At 36.6% G+C, this 26,598-nt stretch overlaps 2 protein-coding genes across 4 annotated transcripts in view; one reads left to right on the forward strand and one right to left on the reverse strand.

Moving 5' to 3' along the window:
• Window positions 1-149: 149 nt before the first annotated feature.
• On the reverse strand, window positions 150-3,894 carry SELENOK (selenoprotein K). Its single transcript, XM_080605909.1, has 5 exons — window positions 3,762-3,894; window positions 3,310-3,400; window positions 2,451-2,528; window positions 1,775-1,867; window positions 150-869 (listed from the first exon to the last, which is right to left on the reverse strand). The coding sequence occupies exons 1-4, from the start codon at window positions 3,811-3,813 to the stop codon at window positions 1,780-1,782; spliced, it is 309 nt and encodes a 102-aa protein (XP_080462035.1). The 5' UTR covers window positions 3,814-3,894; the 3' UTR covers window positions 150-869; window positions 1,775-1,779.
• Window positions 3,895-4,135: 241 nt separating this feature from the next.
• Window positions 4,136-26,598, forward strand: part of CACNA2D3 (calcium voltage-gated channel auxiliary subunit alpha2delta 3) — a 530,340-nt gene continuing 507,877 nt past the window's right edge. For 2 of the 3 annotated variants that reach the window (XM_080605848.1, XM_080605850.1), the window contains exons 1-3: window positions 4,136-4,377; window positions 5,409-5,510; window positions 6,545-6,709. Coding sequence is in view for 2 of the 3 variants with exons in the window: in XM_080605850.1 (XP_080461976.1) it covers window positions 6,690-6,709 (20 nt within the window). In the remaining variant the exon portion in view is untranslated. The remainder of the gene's footprint in view (window positions 4,378-5,408; window positions 5,511-6,544; window positions 6,710-26,598) is intronic. The other variant, XM_080605851.1, reaches the window with a different exon arrangement.

Raw genomic sequence — 26,598 nt, forward strand, 5'->3', positions numbered from 1 at the left:
GACCCAGTCCTCTCCAATTGAAGTACAAAATACCAGTTGACCCCCAGAATAATAAAAATTAAAAAATACACCGAACTGCAGAAAAGTAGTTACTGTTTGAAAGAAAATAACTCTTCTGTGTTAGTACTGGGTTTACCAAGTTTGCTACCTTTTCTTCCTTTAAAAAAAAAAAAAAGACTAACTTTATTGAAGAAGTGTCCTATCAGCATCAGTACAGTAAATAGGCATATACCCTTATAACAGAAGGAAGTTGTTTCAAGAGTGCTTATAAAATAGGCATGTTGTAAAACCCATTATTGGGCTTAAGAAAGAGAGTTCGTAAAAAGGAAGATCTGTAAAACTGAGTAATTTAAAATGCATTTAAAAACTGTTTTTAGCATATCATTAATATTATAAAAATATGGCAATGTACAAAAAATACAGCAAAACTGACACCTTTCAGGAAGCACAGCTTGAAGTTGACTCTTGAATGATCCTCTGTATCAAGTAAGTATAGTGTATTTTTCATTTGCACAGAAAAGGGTTTTGAATAGAACTTTTTGCTTTTCTAAAAATGGTAAGAAAGACTGCGTACTGACAAGCCATAAATAATTTACTTATTTTGCAACTACAGTAAAACGTTCAGAAGCTATACAAAGACTTTAGACAGACAGTAAACATGTATTTAATAAAACTGCAGTTCAGTTACACTGGATCCTTGAAGGAGTTCCCAGTACAACTTCATTAATCTGCTGGTATTGCAGAACAGTTTTTGGTTAGGCATACACATTCATGACTTCAAACTCATTTGGTCCACCGCTGAACTCTTCTTCCCTTTCACCTTGCAAATGTGCATGCTCATTTGCCTGCCTCTTACAGCAGGCGTTTACCTAAAAGACAAATTATTGCTTGGTTAGAAACAAGGCTTTCCTTTGCAAGATAATGTTATATAAGTAACCATATAAAAATAAAATTGTTTTTAATTTAGCTAAGTAGGCCAAAGGTTTGCAAAATTCTCTTCTTCAGATTACACATCATTGTTATCACACAAAAGCCTTCCCCCTGGCTTTGCTGGCCTCATATCTAGTCAAATGAAAAATCCAGACGGAAAAAGGATCATGGAGAATCACTTATCCATTTTTGGGACAGAACTGAAGTATGAGTATACGTGGTTGGTTTTGTTTATTTCTTGAGTATGAACTTTTTACTACAAAGCTTCCTGGTATTGATCACCTGCATGTGTGTTTTTCTTGTAACTTTTATTATGGTAACAAGGGGGAATTCATGAAAAGAGCTGTTTTCTTAAGCCCTAAAGTAAATTAAACCATACTATATATACATGCAGTGTTAGATGAAACTCCTCTCAGCTTAATGAATAAAAGACAATGCAGATTTTGAATTACAAAAAGCATCCCCTTTAAACAAAAAATCTCACCTGTCATATGATAACCATTAGAAATGCAAAGTTTCAGTTACTACTGATCTGGATGGGACTTTGTATTAGCAACCAATAAAGAGAAAGAGTTCCATATCATTTTTTATCAGCTGTGTTCAAATAGCCGTTCAACATTTACGTAGAAGCTCATCATTTCTGAGCCAAAACTTTATACCATACCCCTTCACACACACTCCCCCCCACCCCCTTAATGAAGTGTCTAACCACTTGGATTCTCTTCCTGTTAACTTTACAAAAGTAGGACAAAGCATTCAATTCTACCTTAAGCTCTGATTATCACTGTTATCTCCTGGAGTTTTAAGAAAAGTTCAAAGCAGGATATATCATATTTGGAATTACCTTCCTCATCCACCTCCAGCCATTGGTGGTGGATTGGGGCCTCCACCCCAGTGATTTATACGACCCATTCTACGGCGAGGATTTCCTGGAGGCCTAAAAAGAAAACAAAATGTATTCAGTAAACATTCCATTGTTCAACTAGAAATATAAAAACACTGTCCCTATTTTACAGTAATTTCAAAATTAGAGATGCTAGAAAAGTTGTTTGGTTTCAAGTGAAAAGCTGTAACAAAAAATCCAACACAAAACTTCTCATACACAAACTGTTCGAATTACTCCAGTAGTACAAGACAAAGCTACCACTAACTGATGCTTTTACACAGCTCTACAAAAAGGTAAGGCCATCTGATAGATGAAATGACGGATTTCATGTAATCTAACACTTAATTTTAGGAAGTCTAACAAAATAAGAATTTTGAAAATACATATTGTTGATTATGCAGCCTTGAAAAATTAGTTAGACCATGCTGTTATTACAGCTATTCAAAACAAAGTATTATTATCAACAAGTTTCAGACAAAATGCTGCAGACAAAAAAAAAAACAACAAACATTTTAGTCCTCTGACATGACTGATTCAACACAAATCACAACTGTAATCTGAATACATTTGAATCTGAATGACATTTGTCTAAGAAGAGGAAAAAATTCAGAACTATTAATAATATGGAAAATACCCTCTTCCATCACTGCGTCCTAAATAGGAGGATGTGTAGCCTCTTCTTCTCAAATCTGGTTGAATAATGCTCTGGAAACTGAAAATAAAACAGGAGGAATTAGGTTGAATTGACTGTTAGATACAACTCCTGTCCTTTTGAAAGTTAAAGATAAGTGGACTTAAAAAAAAAAAGTAGTGTCAGGAATGAACAATGTCCTGTTAAAATTATTGTTAATTTTTGCAATTCTTCTTCTATATGGGAAGATAAAATCTGAAGTAATTCCAAATTGCAATACAGCTCAAACCCAATTTTCAAATATTTAAAATCAATAAAATTACTTTTGTGTTAAATAAACGGCAAGAAATGCATAAAATGTAAACCTATAACTGAAATAATGAAGGACTGTTGAAGACACCAAAAGAACTCTGTGTTTCTTTACTGGCTTCAATCTGGGCCTTACATGTGTGATTACCACTGTGTGATTATTTTCATGCAGCCAGAAACTATCGTTACCAGTAAAAGTTCTCCAAGTAATATCTCAATTTGATCAGCTATTAGAAACTAGATATTTAACAAGAATACATGCTTTTTCTTTTTTTCAGTATAAAAATGGAAAAAAATCAAAGAAAACTCATTCGACCTGCCAGTACGTTAGCACCAGTTTCCATGTAGTTTTTATTACATATTTCAAAGTGCTTAACAACCAGGGCCATGTTGTCATATTAGAACATTCATATATGTTTTGAGAACAGTAGATATGGGATGTTAAAGAATAAATCCAATAATTCTGTTGCATTGTGTTGCTTATAGTACTGAGTACCATCTACCTATGACAAATCTAAAATACCGCTAATTAAAAGAATTAATTTCTACTTACAACAGAACCACAAAATCTGCTATTGACCAGAAGAAATCTGTTATAGATGACAAACTCCAAGGAGCCCGACTCTGGTTATCCAGCACTTGTCCTGTCGTGACAGAAAACATTCAGCGACGTTTAGTAAGCAACACCGCACAGCGCGTTACATAAAGCCACGTCCACGGAGCGCAGCATTTACACCCAGGCTGCCAGAAGACGTGCGTAATGGTTTATCGACAGGAACATGAGCACACAGGGCTGGGAACAGCCGGGCTGTCACCGCCACACAGACACTGCGTCTGGACAGCGCAGAGGGACGATCAACGCCATCTCCCATTCGCTGTGCGGCGTTTTGCCCTTCTTCTTCCCCGTTAAACATACGCCGAGGGACGTGCCGTGCCGGGGGAGGCCCTTAGTGGCCCGGCCCCGCGCCCCTCGCCGCCGTGGGGAGGCCCGGCCGCCCCGCTCACCGTTGGAGATGTACACCATGGCGCCCGCCGCCAGCCCCTGCCCGCCGAGCATGCGCGGCCGGGACGCGCATGGGGCGCTGTGGGCGGCTCCGCGCTGCGGGCTGACGAGGCCGAAGGGGACGGGGCGGGCGCTGCGGCGGGGCAGGCCGTTGCCCTGGGGACGCGCCGCGTCCCGCAGCGCGGCAGCGGGAGGTGCTGAGGGCGGCCGCCACGTTACGGCGGGCGGCGCTTCGCCTCTCAGCGTCTGTCACCCTCACGACCCCCAGCCGTAGTTAGTAGCGCACCAGGACCGCTTTCGCAAAATACACGCGTTTTCAGTAGTTCTCCGTAGCCTCCGGTCCGTGGTGGGTGGTGCCCGTTCTGCCCCTTGCCAGCCCTGAGGGCACCGGCGCGGAGGCCGCAGGCCGTCGTGCCGGGAATAGGGCCTGTGCGGGGCGGGTGTGTGTTCCCGGTACCGGCCCTATACTGGCCGATGTATATTCGCGTTGCGTTGATGTTAATGTTAACGCTCAGACCTGAGTTAAGCATTTGTTTGAATTGATTTCGTTTTTATAAAGCCCAGCAAATAGTGGCTGGCATTTCTTCTCATGGAGAGTCCACGCGTGTAAAATCTGAGGTAACTGAAAGCTAATTTAACATAATGCCTTCCCTTTCTCATCTTCTGTAAACATGTAGAGAAAGCACGTGTGATTCTGCTGGGAGACAGCAGTAAGAAAAACACGCACTTAGATAAAATGCTTTTAATACTGCCTTAACATGACGGGCCTTTTCCTGATAACTGCAACTTAATGCCATTTGCTAACCCCCTTCATGCAAAGGTGGTGTCTGAATTTGAAGCTGTAGTGCATTATGTTTTTGGCAATGCAGTTGTGCCACAGCAGAGAAATTGTTTGCAACTGACAGATGTTTACACAAGTTCCACCTTCCAGAAACAAACTCTTGCTAATGACTGAAAGCAATTGTGAAGGAAAAGTATCTGTAGGAACACATAAAAAAATAAAAATATTTATCCCTCATATAAGACCTAGGTAATCTGTCACTCAATAAACGGGGAAGTACAACAGTGTTTGGAAATAGCGGGGGCTTCAGAGTTAAGTGTGCACAAATGCAGGGTGTATGTTGAAATTATTCAGAGACAGCATTTGTCCTTTTTCTTCATTAAGTATGTTTATGATTTTTTTTTTTCAAATAATAGTAAAGTTTCAGCTTAGAACTTGCAGAACAGACTGTAGGTGTATAAGAAAAACAGACATTCACTCAGTAAGTCTTTGAAATGTTGTTTATGGAGTCTCAGGGAAACCAGCTAAATGGAACAATAAAAAGAAGGAAAGGTGTATTGGTACAAGTTTCATCTACGGAATGTATTGTAGATTTGGTATGATGTGTTAGGTGATATTGTTGCATAAATACTAAGTTTATATGGAAAGTGAAAGCATTACTTTAAAAAGGTATTGTCAAATACTAGGAAAATAACAGTACTCAAGGAAAGTATATGACAAATGCATACCCTTTTATTTATATGCTAAAATGTGAAAATAGTATAGTTTTGCTTTTAAATAATTTTCGCAAATACACTTTTTTTTTTTTCCTAGTAGGCTTTGAGACAATACCAAATTGTCTTATGACAGTTATCTCTTATCTCTTTAGAGAACTGTTGCACAAGCTGTAGATAGAAGATTTGCCAAGAGGAAAATAAAAACAGGGAGGATGGCAATGGGAAATTAATGGCAATAAATTGAGATAAAAGAGGTATTGTAAATTTTATGATCTACTGAGAAGACACACAAAATGACTCTTGCTTGTATAAAAACAGATATCAAAGTCCAAGCCTTCCACTGTGGTTTAGACAGAAGCATAATAATGAACGTGAATAAGATTAAGTAGTTATTCCACCTGAACTCATACGCTGTATGCAGTTGATGCTGTCCTGCATGAATTCATCCAATAACAGTTTGAACAATTTGTTTCTATTTTTAATGGATTATCTTCCAAAGGGAATGTGTTAATTCTGCAGAGAGGAACACTGTGGTTTTTGTCTTCCAAATTAAAATATATATATATATATATATCGCATAAGATGCTTAACTACGTATGTGCTTCTTCAGTCATTTAAAAAAAAAAAAGTAAAATCACGTGGGAGATTGTCTTGGTTTATTTCATTAAATTGTTATCTCAGTGCTCTAAAATTATATAAGTACAATTCAAACTTTCTATGTGAAAAGTAGTTTTGGTGAATGAAATTAAAGATATACTTATTTTAAATTCAGATTACCAGTGCTTGTTTATTCCTATTATATATTTTTCCATGAAAGCATATCCAGGTACTTAACAGTAGTAAAAATAAATAACTACTGCACAAAATGGTCCACGAAAATGTTAGTGTTTATAACTATTTCTAAGTGCTCAAATATGCATTATTTATTTATTTATATACATATTTTAACTTTATACATGAAAACGTGAGATTTAGAAGGTGTGGTTAAAAATCTATGGTAGCATAGCATCGTCAAGCATATTATCTATCGGGCCATCCTTGGCTTGGGAATGGGGTACAGAAGACGAAGATGTTTATTCATGTGCATTTGCAGTTTGTGGTGTGGCTGGGACAGCATGTGGGGACATAAGCTCTGGTCGGAACTATTTTCTGGTGTTTGCACTACCCTAGCATCCTGCTCTGAGCAGCTACTCCCTGACAAAGGGCAGGGCGGGTCGTGGGGGGGCTGTGTTATGTCACAGTTGTTGCTATGCCTATGTCACTCTGTGACCCTCACTTGTGCTTTCAGTCTGCCTGCCTGATGCTGGGAAGTTCAGAGGACAACTGCAGCAGTGCACCTGCTCTTGATGAAACACAGGAGGAGGCATTTTGAAAGTTGGCAATGGAAATACAAAACATCTGGCTTGCCTTCCTGAAGGCAGATATGAGGGAGAATGAAGTCAGGCAGTTACAGGTATGTGCTAAAAGTTAATGTATATGCTGTTTGGGAACTGGGGAGATGAGATCATTTTTGATTGTGTAGTAAACATGTGTATGATGCTAGTAAGAGTAGGGTAGGCTATATATTAAGCTGAGTAATTTCAGAAGACTGATACTAAGTGGGGTTTTCTTTTTTTTTCTTTGTGTGTGTGTGTTTAACACAATCTGAACTCTCAATTGTGATATCTTTTGTGCTTTTAGTTTGTTTAGTTTGTTGACCTCTATTCTAGATAGAGATTTGTGTAATCTGGTTCCTTGTGAACTGCGTATTTATATATCAATACCTAAGTACTGGTGTCTGAATAGTGTATTAACAACTTCTTGTTTTTTTTTTTTTTTTTTTTTCATCAAAAGTACCAAAAATGTAGGTCAGCTATTTTTATAGTATTCTATATGCTATGGAATTACCTTCTAGATGAGATGCAAAAGAGTTAGAAAATTGTGTGCATCTGATCATAGAGAAGTAGTGATATAGTATTGTCCTGGTTCCAGTTAGGACAGAGTTAAGTAGCTCATAGTAGCTGGTAGGGTGCTATGTTTTGGATTAGGATGAGAAGAGCGCTGATAACATGCTGATGTTTTAATTGTTGCAGAGCAGTGTTTACACCAGGCCAAGGACTTTTCGGCTTCTTGCTCTGTCCTGCCAGCGAGCAGGCTGGGGGTGCAGCAGGAGCTGGGAGGGGACAGACCCAGGACAGCTGACCCAAACTGGCCAAAGGGGTATTCCATACCATCTGACGTCATGCTAAACAATATATAGGGGTGGCTGGCCGGGGTGGGGGGGCCGGCTGCTCGGGAATAGGCTGGGCATCGGTCAGCGGGTGGTGAGCAATTGCATTGTGCATCACTTGTTTTCTTACACATTATTATTGTTAATACTATTACCATTATCACTATTATTATTATTATTGTTATTATTATTTTCCTGTCTTAATAAACTGTCTTTATCTCAACTCACAGGCTTCACTTTCCCGTTTCTCTCCCCCATCCCAGAGAGGGAGGTGGGAGGGTGAGCGAACGGCTGTGTGGTGTTTAGCTGCCAGCCGGGTTAAACCACAACAAGTATGATAGAGGATGTACTCTCTAAAGTCTGTTTTTTTATTATTTTTTTTTTAAATATGTATGAATGTAACTTTATATCAGAAAATCGGTTTGAATTAAAAGCTAACTTGGAGAAACCTGACCCTGTCCTGAAGAAGATCTGCAAACTGTTGACCACATTTGAATAGCAGAAATTGCAAAGGCATCTTTTTTTTTTTTATTGGCCTATAGTATTTTTCACATCACATAATTCAAATAGAAACATGCCAAAATTCAGTTAGATCTGAATTACTTGTAGAAGAGCCGATTGTCTTGTAGTATATGTTTTATGTGCATGCATTTAATACTGTATGTATTGGAGGTAGAAGATTGTATAAACTCCAAAAAAAATTAAAAATGTAGAATGTTCCTTACATCTTTAAAGATGAAATTCAGGGGGTATTTCACTGTATTCCATCTTTTTTTTTTTAACAGCTCTCATAAGAGAAAATAATTTGCTTTATTTGAATGAGACGAAACTTGGTTATGCTTGGAAATTGTTATGTTGATTTAAAGTCTAAATTTTGATCAGAACTTAACTGTTTAAATGGGCTTCAGTTCTGATAATTGATTGAAGACCTATTTTTTCTAATTTCTGCTTCCTCAGACAAGAATATACTCATGTACTGTAGGGTTTCAGTTAAAGGAGAAGATATCTTGTGTGATATTGTGTAGATATGAACAGGGAGATATATTTTGCAAAGTCTGGAGCTCTGATCTAAGCGTAAAGAAAATAAGCATGTAATGCTCTGAACTGTTTTTCTCCTTAGCTGGGACAGAGACCAGGTGTTGCACTAACAGTTGTCTGTGATCTGTTTTCATTATGCTATTTGTTGGTATCTGAATAACAAACATGATGAGGCTTTGGTGCAAGGTTATTGCTACAAGACAATTAACAGTCTGAAAACAAATATAGACTGAAGGACTGCCATATGCTTTGATATTTACTTAGATAATAGCATATCCTTATGTATAGAAAGTTATAACTTTCTGTAAGCATTATCTACTTTTCCTAGTAACAAAGACTTGACCTCTCAGTAGAATGAAATTGTTGGCCTTCAATTTGAAATTGTAGAAAGCCTAGAAAGAAACTTCCATACTCCTCTAGGCAGGGTGAATAGGCCACTACATTTTCTTTTCAGCCTGAAATAGAGCGTACTCTAGTTGGGCAAGTGCCTGACCAAGGGTGAAGAAATCTGTGCTCCACTCATGGGTGTTGGGTGGTGGTGATACTTTGAATAGCCATCCTGTGGCAGCCTAAGTGTGAAATAACACGATCTACTTTGTTTCATCGCAGTGCACATTTTCTATCAAATTAATCATAATATGTTTGGTTTCTGCCTTATAAAATCCTTGGTCCAGTGTCACTAGAAGTTTGTCATGCATAAGTGGCAAATTCTTACTGGATTAAGAACCAGTGTTGAATACATAGATAAATAATTTTGAGAATTTGGTAGAAGGCTTGTATTGGTAGAGTCTTGAGTAAAACTGGGGAAAAATTTGCATGTTTACATATTACTATTTTTATAACACAAAAGTTACTACAGAATCATAGGTTAGATTTCACTCTGGAAACATAGTTCATTTCTAGAACAGCACCTGACACTGAAGACTTCTGCTGAGTGGAGTATACAAGAGCCATGGTTTTGAGTCAAGTTTTTTTGTGTGTGTGTTTCTTTTTGTTTGTTTTTGTTTTTAAGCCATGGTTAGCCTGAGGAGAGGCTGAGAACTCTGCTGTACAATAACAAACTTAATTTTGCTAGTGGCACCTTTGGCTATTTCTTTGAATAAGTGAAAAACTGTGAAAACGCTAGGATCAATGTAGATAGTTAGAAAACAAGACAGAACACACAAAAGGAAATATATTGGTGTCCAAAAGTGTTAATAATTTTTGCATATTTAAAAAAAAAAGAATTTTAGAAGTATAACAAATATGTTTATTAATTACCTTTTGAAGTACAATAATTAGGAAAAATAGCATTCATCAGATAGGTCTAATGAAAATAAAAATAGCTTTCTCAAAGGCAGCAAACTAATGACAAAGTTTTAAATAGAACTGGCTTGCTCATTCTTATAACTTATAATTTCTCCAGGACATGCTTGCATCTGTCAAGGAGAAACAAAAGCAGTCTTAGAATTGGTTAGAGGTTTGGTTTAAGGCAAATATCCCTTGCCTTGTTATGCTTTCTGCTAATGCACAGAACTCTAGTTTGTCGTGTGACTGCTGAGACTGAATTTTGAATTCATACACACACAGTATCTGCTTTTGTACATTTTTCTTCCTCTTCTTTTTCTGAACTCATTTTCAAATAACGGGCTTTCTGTTTAGTGAGAAGTAAAACTTAATGGAATGAAGTTTGAAAAATAAATGTTCAAGATAGGGATTCTCCTTTGTCGTAATCATTCTTACATTTTTAAACCCTGTTTTAAGGGTTTTTGTTAAGTCAGTCTGTAAACATACCTACAGACTTATGGCTACTTCCACTTTACACGTTTTAATTTGATACTGAAAACAACAGCGTTATCCTGTTGCAATATCTTTAGAAATTAAAAAGGAATGATTAACCAGAGGAATAAATTTGTTAGGACATTTTTTGTGATGCGGATGTTGGCTTTTCTACCAGAATATTTAGCCCACAGACCAAGGCACTACATCATCAGCAGGTGACAACCTTGTTGGAAATGATGTCATAATCTTCCGTGCTTTTGGTCTTATCTGCATGTGGAAATTTGCCTGTGCTGATTTGTTTAGCACTATGGTACTAGCAAAGCAGAGGGAGTTGTTTTAAAAGACTGGGAATAAATGGGTTCAAGAAAAAAAAAAAAGGCGTCTCAGAACGCTGAAGAAATCTAAATGGTTTAAATGTCAGACATCATATCTAAGAAAACCTCTTTTTGTTCAGAAGGTTGGTCAACAATCTATTTTACACGGAATGTGTTCACTGGGTATGTGTTAGGCATGTGTTATACACCTGATAAGGCATGTAGCATGTTTCTGTTATCTGTAAAGCCCTGTTAAATGTTTGGCATGCATTCCCTTCTGGATGATGGCTTGGTTATGAATATACTCAAAGGGAGAAAAGAGCATTTAGCTCGCTGTTGCTGTGGAGCTGCTTGTAGATAGCTGGTTGAGGAACTTTGTTAGCAGCCATGCTGCGGGAGAAGCATGAACTATGTGACTGAGAAAACTCATACTTGAAGAGTGGGAAAGGAAGCTGGAAAAACGTATGGTCCAGTGTGATGCTACTGCTTGCCATTTATTTGTGTGTCTGAACCCACCACAACGTGAAGTTTATAATGGAATCCTCTGGCCTCATCCATGTTCTAGTGAGCTTTGTCGAGGCAGTACCTCGTGGTATAGCTGGGGCAGGTTTTTCTAGCCATAGCTAGAAAGGTAGTAGAGTTTAGTAGGAGTGAATTGGGGGAATTTCTGTGCTGAAGGATAAATGTTTCTGAAAACGAACAAACAAATCTGCCACATATTACTTCAGTTTCTTCTCTTCTCATTTGTATGTATATTGTTTTTGTTAGAGCTGGCTGCTCCTAATGCTTGGTTTAGTGTGGTTGGCTTTACCAGAAAGTTTCTGTCCCATAGCCTAATCCAGTTCTACTGAACATCCATGCTATCTCCAGCTATAGCTCCTGGGAGAATTTCTGACGATTTATGTACTGAGGCATTTAAACATAAGTTAAATTTCTTGATTATGTCTATCCCTTTAACATAAACAGTATTCTTGATTATGTCTATCCCTTTAACATAAAACAGTAATCTTATTGCTAAATGTTGTTGAAGAACAAAGACAATTTCACCTAGTTCTCTGTTTCTTCACACATAATCAATTGTAACTGCATGCATGCCTGAAAATATATATAGCTAGGATATAGACTGTGCTGTTTTCTGCTCGGGTTGTATCTACACTGATGAGCTAACAGAACTGGTTCTTCTTGGTGCAAATTCCTTTACTGTATGTTTGGAATTCCGTGCTTGTATTTGGAGTCTTGCCGTAGGCTCTTGGATGTATACTATTGTGCTGAGGGTGGCTTCCCTAGGGATGAATGAAGGTTGCGGTTGTGCAGCAGCTGGAGCACTCCTGCAGTGTAGACACAGGGTCATTAGCTCTCTGTCCATCTGCTGTAAACAGGATTAGCAGCTGACTTTACAACTTTACCAGCAGCGAAGTTCATGTGGATATGCAGTCCTGGAATCATACTAGATTTCAGTGGATGAAACCTCTTTTTTCCCACTTTGCACCACACCAGCCAGTGATGTAGACTTGTCAATGGACATTAGGTACAAAAAAGGTAACAGATATTTGAGGGATATTTACTACTGCAAACGAAAATGTAATGCAAATAAGGTGACAAATGAAAAAAGGCTTTAAATGCTGCTAGAGGCAGATATCTCTGATATCTGATCTGCAGCTTTAGCTGTTGAGCTTTAACTGTTTCAGACCTAATAACCAAGTTTAAAATAACAGTTAAGGTACTTGTCAGAAGCAGGTAGGTGAAGCCAATTCTGTAATATATTTGCTGAATAAAACAGTGATGTGATAATTGACACGTTGTTCTGAAGAGCTCTTATGGTTGTGTTGGAATAATAATATCAATGCTTGTCTTCTGAAAAGTTATTACTTTAATAAGATATGGTAATGAGAATGAAAATCCTGTAAACTGGTGCAAACAGTGTAGATATTTTAAAAACAGTTATGATTTATCGGGGTGTTTGCGAAGATGTGTGGATGCTGTGAAGGGTGCTGACATAGTGATTCTGTAGAGATACCTTCCTTTGAGGTTGCAATATTCTTACTCCGTTCTCATTGCTCCTGATTTTGATGTTTCTCTGTATGTAACATTGCCGTTCTTGTTGTTATTGAGCAGAACATGGACACTATGGCCATGACAAAAGATTCAATGCAAGAACAGATTGCCACATCTGCAAGATGCATTTAAACCAATGGGCTTCTGATAGGATAATCACCTAAAAGCTATAGAAGGACAACGCACCACCAGAAAAATACCACATTTTGCAGGAGGTTTGTACACCTTGCAGTACAGTGTCTCATAGGTTGCATAAATGTTGAGTTACCATATGAAGTACCAGTTTAGGTATATGCAAGATGTTGTACAGTAGACTCAAACAAAGAAGTATTAAGTAATATCTGATTGGGGCACATGCTATACCCACACTTTAAAGTTTATGTGAATATCGTTTGCTCCTGCCATTAACACATGATAGAGGACTGCAATGAATATGATTTAAAAATATATCTGAAATTCTTTATTGTCCTATTTATTGTGTTGTCCATCTTTTCTCATTTCAGATAGCCCATTGTGTTATAATCTAGAACATAACATACACTGGCATTTTGTTATTAGAAGTAGAACTAGCCATGAACAAGAAAATATTTCACGTTAATTAAATGTTTTTGTTTGCCTCAATCAGACTAGGTGAGAGAACTATGCTTTCAGTTCTCTACATTCAGCTCATCATGACTTGGACAATTCATCCTTTTACTCCTGGCTTAAATAAGTAGTTTTTAACTCAGAAGGAACAAATTTGGACATTGAAAAGAATCCCTGGTAACGTCTTTATGTTGACAATTAGTTGAAATTGAAATGTGTTTCATGCTCAAAGAACAAATGTCTAGCTTTTAAAAAAAAAAAAATTGTAAGTGCTATTTTCACTCACCACTAAGTATGTTAAGAGTTAAGATTCTTCGGAAATCCAGTCAGCATGAAGCTGACCTTCAAAGATAGAGGAAAATAATGGAAGTCAATCTAAATAATGGGACGATAAAAATTCTAGTTAAATTCTTCCATAGAATAGTATGTTCAGTTCTAATTACTGCATCATAAAAATGGTGTTATAGCAGTACAGAGAAAGGCAGTAAAAGCTGATTTCTTTTAAAAGCAAAGTCACACATAAAACATATATAATAGTATCTAAGTATCTTAGTAGGTCAATAATAAGAAAGTTGAACTGAAATATATCAAAATGTAAATGGATCAAGCAGTGCCAAGTGTTGCATTTTTGTTGGTAACAAAAACATTTTATGCCCATGAAAATTAGTCAGTGATAACAAGTAGCAAGAAGCCTTTTTTAGTGTCTTGACAGAAAGACGCTTCCATGCAGAAGGAGGTTATGCTTCTTCAAACAAACAATAGACTCAATAGATATTAATTGTGAGAACCAAAGAACTTGAATTCCATGATGTGATTTTGTCCTAGAAAGTTTGTATTAGTGATATTGTGAGGGTCCATAGTTATCTCAGTACTTCAGCATAAAATACTCTTTCTGGATTTTTTTTTTCCTTTTCTCCCTTCCTTTCTATTGTTACCCTTCCTAAAACTTCTGTTACCTGACTGTGAAGTGTAGGTCTCCTTTGCAATGTGTCATCTGTAGAAACAGGTCTCTGGAAATTATTCATTCCTTTAGTATTTTATGGGCACCTGTGTATATCCCTGGACAAGTACAAAATAGTCGCAATATAATATAGAAAGAAGACAGAAGCAAAGTGCTTTGTGTGCAAGTGTCTGTGCACCTATGTGCTACAGCTATGCTATGTATGTTCTCTGCTAGTGTGGATGGCACAGAAGTTTCAAGTCATGCTGTTATTTTTCTGAAGTCTGCAACCCTCCCTTTCAAGTACATGTTTTTGTGGCTCTTTGAGCCTGCACCATACCTGAAATTGTTTCTATGAGACTATGTTGTGGCTTGTACTGGCTGCTACAAGGCAAAAGTAGATCTCTTCTGGCTGAAGAAATTATTACATGTGTTACATGCAGAGAGTTTTCACAACCTATATTGTAAAGTCAATTTAATTTTTCTAATCTGTAATTCTTCAGGTAGGGTCTTTACAGCGTTCTTAAGCCTTGATCATTGCTTCATCAGAATGTATTACTATTCAAAATCATAAGGGGCTTTCAACTCCTGGGCCTGCTGTGACTCCGTGGAACTGCTACAGATTGTCGCTAGCATTTTTGCAGGGCCTTTCCTACTCTGCATACTGATATATTGTGCTCATCTCACTTGTAACTAGTGCAGCATTTTGTTGTAAAATGTTGTTGTAAATCAGTTTTATATTTTCAAATGTCTTTGCAAGGTGGTGGAATGACTTAGCAGAAAGTGCAATTGCTGACAGTATGTTCTTTCCCTTAAGAGATAATGCTTGCAAAAAGAAAACATAATATAATAGTGTAAGCAGAAAAAAATCTGGAATATGTGTGGCTCACTCCAGTTCAGTGACCTTGGATGTAATGAAAAGACTTCACATCTTTGTCTCTCAAACAATCTGTAAATAGTCTTGACTGTCTTTATGAATAAAGATGGAGAATAAGGTAGCGTCTAGGAATTTGATGTGAAAGGTTGTTATATTTGTTGTTATATATATGATATTATAATATATATATGATGTTATATATATGAATATTGTTTTTGTTGTTCTAAGAAGTTTTTATTAAAATTGTGTAGTCTGAGATCTGAACAAATACAAATTTTCTTTTTTTAAATGTCCAGCAGCTCTATCTAATGCAGCAAATCTACTACAGAAAAAAAAATAAGGTTTTTGTTTTCCAAACAAACCTTTATCTAATTACAAAAGATTGAGTATCCTCTTATTCTCCAAAGTTATCTAGTTAATTGTTATCTATTTCATTATGAGTTTGTGTCCTTAGACAGACCTTCTTACATGAAAATAGGGCATTTTAATCTGACCATGTTCATTTTATCATGAGAAATCTTATTCCAATTATTACTTTTCTTCCTTTTGTCAAGGATCCTATTTTGTATATCAGAAAGCTGTGCTAACAGGTTATGTGAATTTTCATTCATACTCTCCTAGCATATATCCTGTTTTACATATTTTTATTTTATTATTGTTAACAAAATTGGTTCTACGTACCATCAGCCATGATGCGTTTTTGTTTATAGTGTTCTGACTTAATTCAGTGTTACCATGTCTTCCTTTCTCTGTGATTGCATGAAAGTTAGCAAGACTGTGCTATTCATCTTCCTTTTTTTTCTTTTTTCTTTTTTTTTTTTTTTCCCACCTTAAGTCTACTCATTCATTTTTTTCTGGGCTCTGGTCCTTTGGAGAAATTGTGGGAACTTTCACATGTTGCTTAAGATCCCAGAAGAGCTAGATAGTCTTAGGGGAGGAATGTGTGGGGGACCATGAATTTATTGATGTACTTAGCATGAGACTGTAGAAAATACACTGGGCTCTTCAGCTGGCTATGGGCAGCATGAGACTGGAGTGGTAGTGATAAGCTGTTCTGGGACCATAGTACAACTGCTAAAAACCGTCTTGAAACTTCACGTTTGGGGAAAAAAAAAAAAAAAAGGACTGTAAACTTCCCAGTCTGCGTTGACCATGGCAGAACTGAGGTACACGTGGTTACTTTCTGGGGAATGGCTGCTGGTGCTTTCTGGCAAGCCCAGTTCTTTTAGGATGATATTTTTTAAAAAAGGGAAAAGCACATATGTTTTAAGCTAAGAATAACAACTATCTTAGGGCAGTAGCAGTAGGTGACATTTCTCTCACCTGTTCTTACGATCTTATCCCAAAATTAATAATAGTCTTTGACCGCTATTGCTGTGATTAGGAAAGAGTCAGATTGCTTGTTAAAAGTACTTCACAGAATATTAAAAAAAAATAATGAAGTGCTCAGATTAATAACACAAAGTTAGCTGATGTGTCAGGGCAAGCGAAGTAGTCTTGAAGTTCCAGTTACCAGAAGTTAATGAATGTCACTGCATCCGTAAGATAATGGACAAGATGCTGCTTTAGGACTTTCAGGGACAATGTATTCATTGTTCTTCAGTTTGTCCAATGTAGCAATTAATGTGATTAAGCTAGCGTCAAATCTGTTTTAAATACTATTGCACTGGGTCATTAACTTTAACACTGTCATCATGTTTTCCCTCCTGCATTTACCATATTTAGGGAAGATACTAATGCTCAGTACTCACTTGAATCAAAGAATATATTAATGCTTTTCAAATTCTCAAGATATTACTCAAATTGTTCTTGTACTGGGAATTGGACCATAAGGGGGAAAAAATCAGTCCTGTATCTCTTGGTCACTTGGAACTTCCACTGAAATAATGGCAAGTCTGTAATTTGCAAGCCTACTGGTGGTTAGCCAGGGGTATGTGTGTTTGGAGGGGGAGAGGGTGATGTTTTTTTTTTTTTTTTTTCTTCTTAATAGTTGCTGGTTTAGATTACCTTTAAGGTTGTCTGGAATAATAATAATAAAAAAAGATAGAGCTGTCTGTAGATCCTGTAAAAGGATGTTTCAAGGTAATTCAGAAGTAGTCATCAAATAATTCTCAAGCAGGTCTTTTTATTCAAAATACTCCTCAAGTCACGCAGGTTTTTAAAGTAAGAACTATCAAGGGTAGCTGGGGAAGGATGTGATGGGTACCTGAGATAAGAGGGTACAGAAAGGCTCTGATGTCAGACAGCCATGCACCTACAGAAACAGTTATTCAGGTAGCAGTTCGTGTAGGTGGTTTCTAATCTTTATCAAATGCACTTGAAACAAAGAAGTGAATTAACATAATGTATAAAATTATCTGTATGCTGTAAACCTGCTGTAAGAAAAGGATACATTTATTTTCATTATGACAGACATCAGTCAGGCAACATTCATTTTTCACATGCAGGAACAAGAGTAAGAAAAATGTCTAAAATAAGTTCTTATAAATATGCATATAAGATGAAGAGGAAATATACTCTGTCTGGCTCTACTCTTCACTTTTAAAACTCTCCAAAGTGAGGTCAGATACTGAAGTCTCAAGGATTTTAGGTCCACCCACCACGACATATGTAAAAGTCTTTTAGGAACTAGTGCAGAAATTACTCTGTGGACTCAGTATCACTAAAATTAGAATACATTCACAGCTCTGAGGTAGGAGGTGGGAGTTCTTGACTAAATGATGCAAGAGCACAAGCTGAAAAAAAATGTTATCAGTCCCATATGAAAAAATTTAGAGAAATTAATAATAGGGTCAGAGGGATGGGTAGAAAGATCAGCTGCAGATAATGGGGTGCCCTTGTATTGTGAAGAAGAGAAGAGAACAGGAGAAAGAATTCCCAAAAGGAATATAGGAAAGGACCCCGAGGTCTCTTCATTTTCAAAAAATTTCCTTGTGTTCTGCCAATTGACCTGGATGGTCAGAATAAACTGTATACAAAACTGTTCCTGTAGAGCTGGTGAAGATTATCATGGATTGTATGTCCCTGGTGTGGAGCAGGAGATGTGTTGTGTTAACTAACTTCTTTCATAGCTGCTTCATTCCCTAAAATATATTCTGGAGAAGTAAGAGGCTAGCTTTTTTCACTTTCAACCATGGTCCACAATATAAACTGAATCGCCTCTGATAGCCTCTCTTCTTCTCTGAAACTGATTAATTTCTTTTTTTTTTTTAAACTAGGCAGTCTTTGAAAGCATATACCTATTGCATTTTATATCTCGAAATAAGCTAGAGAACTTTCACAGTTCAGTAGAATTATCTGACTTGATGTGAACCAAAGAAGATGGAGGTTTTTCTTGTACACTAGCCAGGTGGATTCCATAGATTCCATATTGCACAGTCTGATCTATACTCTTGGCAATAGTTAGTTTCTGATGTGCAGCTTAGCTTCAGTTTTTAATTTGTGAAGACCTTTGCTTTACAAATTCATAATTTTGAAGTATGCCATCCTTCAGCTGTTTGTTTAATCTAGTAGCCATAGTTCTAGAAACTGCTTCCCAATAAATTCTCCTTGTGGTTTATGTTTTTGGAGGGCGAAAAGGAGGAGAATTTCTTCTTGCACATTTCCAAGTTTTTATGGAATTGGAATCAAGAATATATAATGCTTAAGAATGCTTTCCTTTTAATGACCTGAGTAAAATCCTACAGAAAACATGTTTTTTGGCACAGAAAGTATATCGACTCTAACTTTTGCATCTTCCTCAAGTACTAAAAGAATTTGCTATATTTAAAATTATAAACCATAGCAAGAGTGTTTTGGAGATTCCCTTTTCCAGGTTCTTAATTGGAAAAATAATGCATTTATTTAGCAGAAAGTCTAGGTGTTCATTGGTCTGGCAAAACTTAATGAGAACTGCAGGTGTTAGATTGCTTTCACTGTTGTGTTCAAATACAGTGACTCTCAAAATCAGAACTTACGTTTTGAAAGTGCCTCCAGTGCATAGCAATCTGATTGATTACAAAGGCTTTACAAAGACTTAGAAATGACTCCCAGTTTCCTAGAGGACTTGCTTTTTCTGTGAGAAGTAACTGAACCCTGAATTTTTTTTTAATGGCATGTGCCTGTCATGAGTGATGTAGAGGGCAGGTGGGCTGAGAGAAGTGAGAAGATACTTATCTACATAAGTGTCCCCGTGAAATCTTTCACTAAGACAAGAAGAGTTAAAGACTTATGTGAAAGTGCCGTGGGCTCTATTTATGGATGCAAGTAGAGGAATGATTTTAAAATATACACCTCCAAGATAAAGTGGTAGCAGTCTGCTTTGTTTTCACTCCAAAGGATCTGTGGCACATGAACCAAGTTCAGGGAGGTAAGAAGCATAATGCAGACAGCAGTGATCCCAAGGTCTTTAGATGTTATTTTCTTTACTTTGAGTTAACAAGTATCTGAATTTTGTGTATGTATATATATTTCATATATGATGAACTCATTAGCTCTGTGTTATCTGAGGACACAGGACATAGAAGAGTCTAAGAAACTTTAGGTCTCAGAGTAGTGAAAAACTGTTTCCAGGATCAAATTGTCAAATCTTTTAGATGGAAATCATGCACACTGGAAAAAAAAAAGTACAATTCAAAGTTAAGAGATTGTTTTAAGGAGGTTTGTAATACAGAATCCAGAGTGCTGTTTGTTGTCACCTTGGACATTTTGAAGAACAGTTAACTATTTGCAGATGGCCACTGTCATTTAATAATAATAATAAAGTCAGTATGCCATGGCAAAGAGTTTATGGGCATCTCTTGGCTGATAATCCTGATGCTAATTCATATTGGTGCACTTGTTTTACGCACTGCACAAACTTTAAGAATCTCTGTAGTCAGCGTCATAGGTCAAAGAAACTTATCTACATTGATCAGTGTTTTCATCATTAAATGCAGCCATTTTATGATATATTTTCTCTTAGGGTAAAAATGAATAAATTACAGTTCTTTCCTTTAGTGTCATATTTTTAATTGGATAACCTCAGCTTTATAAATTAAGTGACAGTGCTTTGGTTTTTGTTTCTATAAATTGCTTTTATTGACTTCTGGAAAAAATTGACTTCAAACAGCTGTATTTAAATTAAGGTGGAAGTAATTTATAAGCAGAATAAAATTGTCATTATGTTTCAGATCAATAACAAATAAAATAACTGTACCTTAAAAATGAAAAAAGATAAAATCTTCACTACTAGGGTGTGTTTCCCTTTCATCATGATGACCATCTCTTCTTAGGGAATTTACTTGGTTCACAGCTATTGCTAACACTCTAAACTGCATTTTGACTTTGATTCTAAATGTGCTGGGATATTTGGAGCTTAGTGTCTGTGTCACGTATAGCCAATATTCAATAAATGGCATGAAAGAACAGTATAAATATCAGTATATATGTAACTGATAATAGCTGTTCTCATGCATACAGAATTATGGTGTTTTTTGGGCACTGAAAATAACTAGATTTCTGCCTCTCTTTTTAGTATTAGTGCTTATTTTCCTGGAAAACAAACAAACAAACAAACAAAAAAAAAACAACAAAAAAGATACTTGGAAAATCTGAAAAATTGAGATGTTTCAGGCCCTCATGGAAAATCCATATTTGACCAATAAAGTCAATGCAGTGTCTGCAATAGTTTTCCAGCAAATTAGCAATAGATTGGGGTAGCATGAAAGAAATCAAGTATACCTTATGGTAGTTAGTTGATTTTCTATTTAAGAAATAGATCTTCATGCCGTAATGTAAGCTTCTCCCATGGCATGGCATGGATTTCTATTGGGTATCATTACAGGTAATGGACTTGGGTTTGCTTCTTGGGTTTTCATAATTTTACAGAGCAGCAAACTTAGATTGTCATATGCTTCCTTGCATCATTGCAAACTTAATGGCAGAAGCAATATTCACAGAATCGTCTAGGTTGGAAGAGACCTCCAAGATCATCTAGTCCAACCTCTGTCCTAACACTAACAAGTCCTCCACTAAACCATATCACTAAGGGCTACATCTAAACGTCTTTTAAAGACCTCCAGGGATGGCGACTCAACCACCTCCCTGGGCAGCCCATTCCAATGCCTAACAACCCTTTCAGTAAAGAAGTTCTTCCTAACATCCAACCTAAACCTCCCCTGGCGCAACTTTAGCCCATTCCCCCTCGTCCTGTCACCAGATATTAATATTAATTATTTATAATATTAAAATTACCAGAAGACCCAAACAAACAAAATGCAGCCCCAACTGCTAAAAGGGAAAGTATGTATCTGTGTAAGTAATACTGAAATTCAGGAGTACATCTACAAAAAGCCCTGCTACTTGTGGGCTATTTTTTTAAACTCCAATTATGGAGCAAATTATAGAATGAATAGTCAATGAGGTAAGGTAAAAGTAGCAGCCCTTTTTGTTATTTGAAGAGGCCTGTTATAATAATCCGCTTTCATGAAAGCATTTTAGATGTAATGCGAGGCACTTATGAGATGTACATTTCAAACATTTCTTTCTTATCATCACTGGAATGACCTTTCATACTGTCTTCCTCTCATCAGTCTCCTGGCTAAAATAAAAATTTGCAGCTTGCACATCCCTCTTTATTTCAGTCTGTAGTTAATGCATATGCATTCACTGATTTGGCAGGTGCAGATGCAGTTCATTTCATAATCTCAAGGATACTGACTCAGTTATTTACTAAATGTGCAGATTGTGGCATCATTTATTTAACTGTATCCTGGTGAATTCTGTACAACAGGTTTACATTGCTGTGGTCAACTCCAATTCACTGATCAATAATCTTGGTTTGTAGTAGGCAGCTCTATCAAAATACTATCTTGAAGCTTGGCAGTGGTCAAAAAAGGAAGAAAAAAAAGGTTAGGAAAGTAACTAAAACTGTTACTGTTCCTCTGAATGCAAGTACTTACATCTTGAACAGTGTGCGGTTGAAGTTGTCCTACCTCCAAGATGGTTTCAACAATATCAAAGGTATGGAGTTGGCTTTGTGTGAAGAGTAGTTATAGGACTCTTCAGCTTTGATAAGAGAATTGAAGAGAGCTGTGAGTGTGTTCAGTCATGAGTAGTGTGGAGAAGTCAACAAGGAACAAGACTGTTCCTATCCCTGTAGTGCAAGAATAGGAAACATACAGTCACAAGTGGCAGGTTTACAAATAACTGTGTAGTTCTCACTATACAATTAGGCTGTGGAACCCTTCTCCTGTTTTATTTAGGTTGTTTGTAGGTTTTATGTGAATTCAGAAATTGGCTATGTAAATTTATGAAAGAAGAATTCTTGAAGGAAGAGGAAGCATAAACATATCACTTCTGGGTTAAGATGTCTGAGCTGCAAACTGGTGAAGGTTAGGAGAGTATACTCTGGAATTATCGGAATTATCATGACTGTGGCCTGGCAATACTTTAGGGATTTTCACTAGAAAATTTGAAATGGCTTAATTGCACACACTCTTGGGTGCTTCAGCACTTAGCAGACAGGTGAGGTTGGTGATAGCCTCTGAACAGAAGGTAAGTATGTTTATATCTTCTTGAATCTAAGTATCTTTGCTGCTGTCTCCTTGGATGATGGACAAACTGGGGTTCTACCAGCAAGTTTAGGATAGCTGATTAGAAGTGATGTTTTCCCATTTTTAAGATGGGCAGTGGTATTTGAGTTGCTAACCTGGTGAGGAATGAGGAGCAATATGAATAACTCAGTTTATCATGTGGAAAAGCCAAATAATTGTAGCACAGATGAAATTCAACTGTACCATTCCTTCTCCTTTCCTATGGGTGCTTGGACTTGTCTCAGCATATTGCCTGGTTTCATCAGTGTAACAAATCCAAAAAACTGTCAGGTTTCCATTATCACCATCTTTTTGGAGAATTAGGTAGTTTTCCAGTAGATGATTCATGAGGATGTGTTTTTGGAAAGGACTGTTCTGAAATGTGTGTGGCAGATGTCAAAGAAATATTGCTCACATATTTTAAGTGTTGCTTCCAATTGGGGCATTCTTGAAGTGTAAATATCCCATAACAACAAGGAAAAAAATCCTTCTCTACTCATCAAGAAATGCTTTGCATATAGTTTTCTGGAGCCAGGTTGAATTTTTGTAATGATGCTGACAGAAATTTGTCGGATAAGGGACAGACCTAGAATAATATAATATATAATAATGTCATCCTTGTGAATATGATTCTGAAACACATTGCTGTGCTTCTATGCTACTTTGCAGCTTTTGTGTGAAGGTTACATCTTCTTCACTGCCTTTTGTCATTACTTAGCACTCTAAAAGGTTGCAAAAATTTTGTGTAAAATGTCCAAAGTTTTACAAGCACCTTGCAAATGACAGTAATGATATCAGATATACAAGATATATAGTTGGAGATCCTGTTGTTTCAGCCAAATTTCCTTGTAAATTTCCTTGTGTGTGAGTGGCACCAGCTTGGAAAAGTTAATAATATGGAGAAGTTGTCACAAATAACAAGTTGCAGTTAAACCTCCAAAAAAGTTGGTTCCTTATGCGCCTTGTGGACTAAAATGTGGCCTAAAGTATAGTGGAGGTTCTAAAAAACCAACCGACTGAACTGACAACAGCAGAACAAGTGTTTTAGAAATTCCAGAGAAGGTAAGGATAGTAAGGAGGAAACCCTTCATATAGACAAGGGCAAAGGAATATGCATGCCAAAACTAGATTGAGACCCTTTTGCTCTAGTGGCTGCTCTGTAAGAACCATGAAAGGGTGGAAGCTGAAGTGAATGAGTCTGGCCAGGAGGAGAAACTTGTGAATGGCTGTGAGACCAATATGAGCTGGCAAGGGTGTTGCCAGAAAATCCAAAGGTACCTGAGCATAGTGGTAATAGAAGGGAAGCAGTTACCAAACATCTGCCAGGACTTGGTGATTTTGTAGGTTACTCCATGAACTGAACATGTTCCGTTTGTTTCTGTTGGAAGAAATTCTTGCAAGATAACAGATCTAAAATGTCTTTATACTTAACAATGTTTAGCAAGCAGTATGTCTGTAAATTGCACTGAAATGATGCTTTTTTGGTTTTCTGAGACCAATAAAATTGATTTTTCACTGCAAAATACTAAGTGAGTTTAGTGAAGCAGGGTAGAATAGTGCACTTACAACCACAGTAATGCTGAAGAGCAAATATGAATAAAGATATGTGTTAAGGTGAAAAAAAACCAACAAAATATCCAGATAGTGGGAAAAAAAATTGCTAAATAAAGCACACTTTAAATTTTTAAAAATTGTTTTCCTGATCGTAATTTTGTGCTAACAGCTGGATAGACTTATTCCTTCCTACTGGATCAGGTTTGTTTCAGGACAACAAGCAAAAGAAAAAATCTCCTTAGATCAGGTGTGGAAGTCCCTTTCATAAAATAAGAAACAAATCTTTATTTATTTTTTTTTCAACCTGTGGAGGCCAGAAAGATACTAGCAGTATATCTCCAAAGGTTGGGATATATATTATCTGCTAATATAAAATAATGCATCTAGTTTTAATAAGAAATTATCTACATAGACTGCTTTTTTTTTTTAACATCTCTTTAGATTCCAGTAGGGCAAAATAAGTTTATACAATCGGTCCATAAAAATTATAATTCTATATAAGTTTTTATGGAGTGTGCTCATGAGAGGACAGTAAGTGTTGGAGTTGGAAACACTGCTGCAATCAAGGCTTGTTCTAGCAGTGGCAGAGCCACTGACTAGGCTAAATTTCTACTTACTGCCATTCCAATTTACATCTGTTGAAGGCAGTGGCAAAACTTCTAAGCAAGCCTCTTTGTTCTGGCTTTAACCAGAGACATACACTAAAAAACCAACCAAACAAAAACAACAACAAACTTATAGCAAATGCAAGAAATTCTCTGTAGCTGAGATCTACTAGATATCGGATTTGAGCATATTTTGTAGTTAGGTTACATATATCACTATAAAGGGTTTTGGTTGAAATGCAGACCTCTATGGCTATAGAAACAAAACACACTGCTTATTGTAGTTTAATTAAAGCAAAATATTTTACTTTCCAATCTTTGGCATGGAATATATGCTTGTGGCTACAATAGCAGTAATTCTCTGCTAGTAATAAGCCAAACATACTTTAAAAAGTGAATATATTTTTGTATTTTTTGTAAGTAGGAATTAAGTTTTGTATGAATTCTGGTAAACACTATTTCAGATTCCTCTCATTTATCCGAATGGTCCCAAATGCTGATCAAAATAAAGCTTAATGCTTTCAAATTTGATGAAATATTCAATGGCAAGTGGACAGTAAAGGCATTCGTTTTTCAACATATGTTCCCTAACAGTCTTGCCTTAGGACTTGAAGTAATGTGTAAATGTGTTCTCAGTAATATTCCAATGATAATTTCTATGTCGTGTTTTCTTCAGCAACAGACTATTTTATTTTTAATTCCATGTAAGATTATCTCATGCATCTCTGCACATAAATAAGACTAGTCTACTGGGTCCAAATGTGCATCGGGATGTCAGAAAGGTGTCCTTGTTGCCTAACCTTCCCAACTTGTTAACAAAATGATACAGGTTATATAAAGAAATATATGCTAAGAACTTAATCATATAAAACAAGTCAGAATCGGAATTATTTCTGCCTAGAGAACTGACCCTTTATATAGCAGCCAGTGTTTTGTTTTATAAATGATAAATGAAACATTTAAACTGAGCTGGTTTTTAGCAAAATGGACAATTAAGTGTGAGTGTACTGTGCCTGCCTTGGGCGTACTGAGCATTGTCGTCCACATCAGCTGATGTACCTTTTAGGAGGCTGAGTGAAGCTCAGGGGAGAGTTGCAATTGTGATTATATTATTTTTTTCATCTACCTTTTTCTTTGTAGTGAAATGAAATTTTATGGAGGTCAGTATCGTAAGTTATGGTACCGTACACATTTTTATACCACGCATATATTTGTATATACCATACTTACATATGTGTATCTATTTGAAAGGCTTAATTCTTGTTTTGTGTCTGATTATATAATGATGGAGTTAGGAATGTATTTCTGTGCTTTTATACTGTACAGGCCATGCTCCAAGTAATGGTCATAGAAATAATCTTTCCTCTTGGTTTCTGTCTGCAAGTTCAAATGAATTCCATGATGTGACACTGTCAGCTAGTTTTGCGCTTTCATGTATTTGCTCAAAAAGAAGCACACTTTTGATGTTGTTCTACTTATGTCTCATCAAACATTTTGTGGCAGCTGCATTTCATGTTTCTCTGCAAAACCACCTGGAAAACATCCGTCGGCTGAAAGTTATATTCTGAAGAGTGCCTTGCAGACTCAGATATGCAGGTTGCTGAATGCTGCTAAATTGAAAACAACCTTATTTGAAAGGAAATAGATGCTGTCAATCCTTTAAGAATATCAAAAGCTACAGTACAAACAGCTCACAAAATGTAATGGGTGTCTAGAGATCCAGCTGTAAAGCTGCAGTGCTAGTGTAATCTGTTGAATTTTAGTCATATAGAATAAGATTTTGCACATTTCTTTCAGGATGATTTTATGCTGAATGTCTATTTTAAAATTTTACTGAATATGTGATTGCCT

The sequence above is a fragment of the Anser brachyrhynchus genome (genome assembly GCF_964034855.1).
Source record: "Anser brachyrhynchus genome assembly, chromosome: 10".
In the NCBI taxonomy this organism is placed as follows: Eukaryota; Metazoa; Chordata; class Aves; order Anseriformes; family Anatidae; genus Anser; species Anser brachyrhynchus.